Genomic DNA, 3,795 nt, shown 5'->3' on the forward strand with positions numbered 1-3,795 from the left:
CCTTTTAAATTTGAAAGCCATTACCCCTTGTCCTATCACTACAGTACCTAACGAAGAGTCCCTCCCCAGTATCCTTATAGGCCCCCTTCAGATACTGGAAGGCTGCTATGAGGTCTCCACGCAGCCTTCTCTTCTCCAGACTGAACAGCCCCAACTTTCTCAGCCTGTCTTCATACGGGAGGTGCTCCAGCCCCCGTATCATCCTCGTGGCCCTCCTCTGGACTTGCTCCAACAGCTCCATGTCCTTCTTATGTTGAGGGCACCAAAACTGCAGACAGTACTCCAAGTGAGGCCTCACAAGAGCAGAGTGGAGGGGCAGGATCACCTCCTTTGACCTACTGGTCACGCTTCTTTTGATGCAGCCCAGGATACGGTTGGCTTTCTGGGCTGCAAGCACACACTGAAGCCAGCTCATGTCAAGCTTCTCATGCACCACCACCCCCAAGTCCTTCTCTGCAAGGGTGCTCTGAACCTCTTCTCTGCCCAACTTGTAGCTGTTTCATAGCTATCCAGTTATTTTTACAAAGAGGAAGCCTGATATAAGAAAGTGGACGAGGACATTGAGAGAACATGGTTATTGATCCTAGTTCTTGGATTTTACGCCATAATTGAGGTGGACCTCTAGCTGTTGCTTATGATTTTCTTACTATAGACTCCATCTCCAAATGCTTCCTTTTTCTCTATATTGAGATTTTGAAATGCTTCGTCTTGGACTGTTGGCAAAAGATAATGAATATGCTGTTTTCAGGTTGTATCTTCATTTTTGGAGAGCAAGTATGTTGAAGATGACTCAAGAAACTGTGGTGGGTTCAAAGTAAATAGAACGGTCTTTCCAGCACACTGCAATGAAAAGCGTGAATGGATATGCAAAATACCAAAAGGTGAAATGCTAATTAACGTACATTGTCTGTTATACCAATTACTTGAAATTCAGGAGGGTCAAGCAAAAAAAATACCAAAAATCCTGCTTTTTAGCCACAACTGGAGTTCTCCTCATTGGTCTTCTGCATGAAATCATAGCAAAGCTGTATGTGAACAATAGGGTTTCTTGGCCACTTAGCATGTCAAATGTGGTCAGTTTAAAACTGAATAGCAATGATCAGCAGTTAGTTATCAGGAGTTAATCAAATTTCTTATTTATAAAGGTTTAAAAATGTTGTTTAGTAATTGTGGCATTTATTGTATTCCATGTTAAGCTTCTTTTTTTGTCCCTGAACAAAAATAGCAATATTAATGATTTTTATTGAATCCTTACCATGCAGAGAAAGCAATTTCCATGAAACACCTCTTTACATTCTTAATCAGCAATGTTTTAATATATATATGTATTTTTGCAGGTGTTAAACCAAAGAATCCAGATTGGTACATAGCTGGTATGAAAACATTTTCTTTTTCACATCTTGAAACATTGTAACTTGGAAATGCAATTTAAGGCATTGGTAAAAATAACTAAAATGTTCTGAGCTAAAAATTTACATTGAAGAACTCTGTAGAAACTTGTTGCTGCTGATAAAAATCTGCCACTCTTTTGCTTAGGAACACTGAAGCATCAGATACTGCTTTGATTAGGTAAAGGAATGTTGCCAGAAATAAGATAGGAGTTTGATGACCTCTTCATCGCATTAAAATTGCCTTTTTGCAATGGTTGGGCAACTCTCTTAATATTACTGCACTATCATAGGATAGAATATTTTTAAAAGATTTACTGCATTTTTAGTGTTTCCCCCCTTCCCCCCAAATTTATATGTTAAATATGGTTCTGCTGCTAATTGTGGCATATTTGTCCTCTGACACGTGGCGAAAGGCAGGCCATGGTGGTTGCAAAGAATAAGACTTGAAATGAGTTTTTACCCCTGCACACCACTGACACTTTCCCTTGTTTCCTAGAACTGCCGTGGTCATATTATCAAGGAGCAGAATATCTCTTCCATGTCAGTCATACTGACTGGGAAACATATGAGTTTGTCTGTGGCTGGCTTCGCAGTGGAATGGCAACAATAAATAATTCTGGTGAACAAGCCTTTATTCAAAATAAAATCAAGAAGGTAACAAAACCTACCCCTTTGAAAAAATAAACCCTCAGGCAGTAACTGGCTATTTTCCACTGCATCTTTTGGAATGTCTGGCTGCTGGTTGGTCCAGGTAGAATCCCAAACACATTTTACTTTGCAAATAATACTTTTGCTGTCTTCATTTCCCACATCCCTTTTTGGAGCCCTGTTTAGCTGAGGAAGTAAGTAACATTCCAGAATCATCTCTGCTAATGCGCAGATGGGTGAGTCCACCTCAAAAGACCATAGAAGTTTTTAGCATGGAATTTGAAATCACATTTTTCACTATTTCTTCAAAAACTGTAGTGTGTGGGCTGAGTGCTGTGATTAGGAAACTAAACTCAGGGGCCAGGCAGTACCAAATTGGACAACATTCCTGTGTCTCTTCTTTGTTAGAAATGTCTAATTCCTTCATTCAGTACTGCTCTATAAGCTGTAGGCTGTCGAAATCCCAACTGTAGCTGCCAGGACAGTGTGGGTGCCACAACACAGGCTGCACTTCAGTTCTTTCTGGAAGAAAAATATATGCTTTCTGGAAGAAAAATAAAGCAGGGTGGCTTTTCCAGTATCCTGCACATTCAGAACTTCATTGTTGTTGTTGGCAGCTCTTTTCCAAAGACCCTGAAACTGTGACTGTTGAGTGGCTAACTCTGAAAGTGAAGCCTGTCCATAGCTTAAGGCAGAACCAAGTCAGTATTGTGGGTGTTTGAATTACATTATTTCTGTGACTTTTCCATAATACTTTGCCTTTTAGGAGTGGAGGTCTAGAGCCTTTCATGAGAACAACAATCAGTCTGGAAAGGATCTCTAGGAATCTCTTGTATGGGATATACAAACTAAGTAAACATTCATAGAAAATGTCTTGGAAACATTAACAATCAGCAGAATATGAATGCTAAAATTTACTATCGGGTTTTTTTTTTAGGAATTGGGGAAAACCATGTTCTGGTCTAAGTCTACAGTCCTTTTCAAGCCAAATAGGCTGCAAATTCCTAAAATCGTAAATTTCTACTTTACCGAAGATATGTCAGCAATCCAATGGAAACAGGGCTAAATCATGCTCTCTTTATGTGAATAACGTGGCTGAAGTGACAAATTAACATGGGCAGGATTTAGCACCTGCTCTTCCCATTGGAACCGAATAGAGATGCTATTAGTCTGAATACAGAGTCTGAATTTAGAGTTTGTTAATGCTTTGATAAGAAGGCAGTAACAGCTAAACATATGGCAAAATGGTTTTTTTTTTATAGCTATCAAACAGCGATGTTCACTGGTGGATTGGATTGCATGCCGAAAACTTCAGTGATGAATTTCGGTAAGAATACCTACACTTCAGCTGCAGTCAGTTGCACTTGGCATGCCCTGCTTGCAGGCTGCCATTCAGTCTGATGCACTGAAATGGTTTGATGACTGAGTGGGATATCCAAGAGACAATTTCGGTTTTCATGTAACTATCATTCAGAATGTTACACTTAATTTGTTACAGTATTCCTTCTGAAAGGGTTATAAAAGAGATAAGACAAATACATGAATATCAACCTTGTCGTTGTTGGTTGTCTGGGTTTTTAATGCTTAGTTAGTAAAGGGGCACTTTCTACCTCGTATCTCCTTACAAACACTTGTAATGGAGGGTATATTTTTAGGTAAGGATAGGAGGAAGTGTAACTTCACTCTTAACATTTCTGTGCAGCTGGAGAGATGAATCACCAGTAACATACCAGAACTGGAATGAAGAGAGGGAAAG

At 39.6% G+C, this 3,795-nt stretch overlaps 1 protein-coding gene across 1 annotated transcript in view; it reads left to right on the forward strand.

The window, feature by feature from the left end:
- The window catches only part of PLA2R1 (phospholipase A2 receptor 1, 180kDa), a gene marked incomplete at its 5' end in the record, with an annotated part of 16,470 nt that overhangs the window by 946 nt on the left and 11,729 nt on the right, over window positions 1-3,795 (forward strand). Inside the window, 5 exons of the mRNA XM_010022172.1 lie at window positions 749-881; window positions 1,338-1,373; window positions 1,888-2,045; window positions 3,302-3,366; window positions 3,742-3,795. The exon at window positions 3,742-3,795 is cut by the window's right edge and continues 71 nt beyond it. Coding sequence (XP_010020474.1) covers window positions 749-881; window positions 1,338-1,373; window positions 1,888-2,045; window positions 3,302-3,366; window positions 3,742-3,795 — 446 coding nt within the window. The remainder of the gene's footprint in view (window positions 1-748; window positions 882-1,337; window positions 1,374-1,887; window positions 2,046-3,301; window positions 3,367-3,741) is intronic.

This window comes from Nestor notabilis, unplaced genomic scaffold (assembly GCF_000696875.1).
Source record: "Nestor notabilis isolate BGI_N333 unplaced genomic scaffold, ASM69687v1 scaffold2439, whole genome shotgun sequence".
NCBI lineage: Eukaryota > Metazoa > Chordata > Aves > Psittaciformes > Psittacidae > Nestor > Nestor notabilis.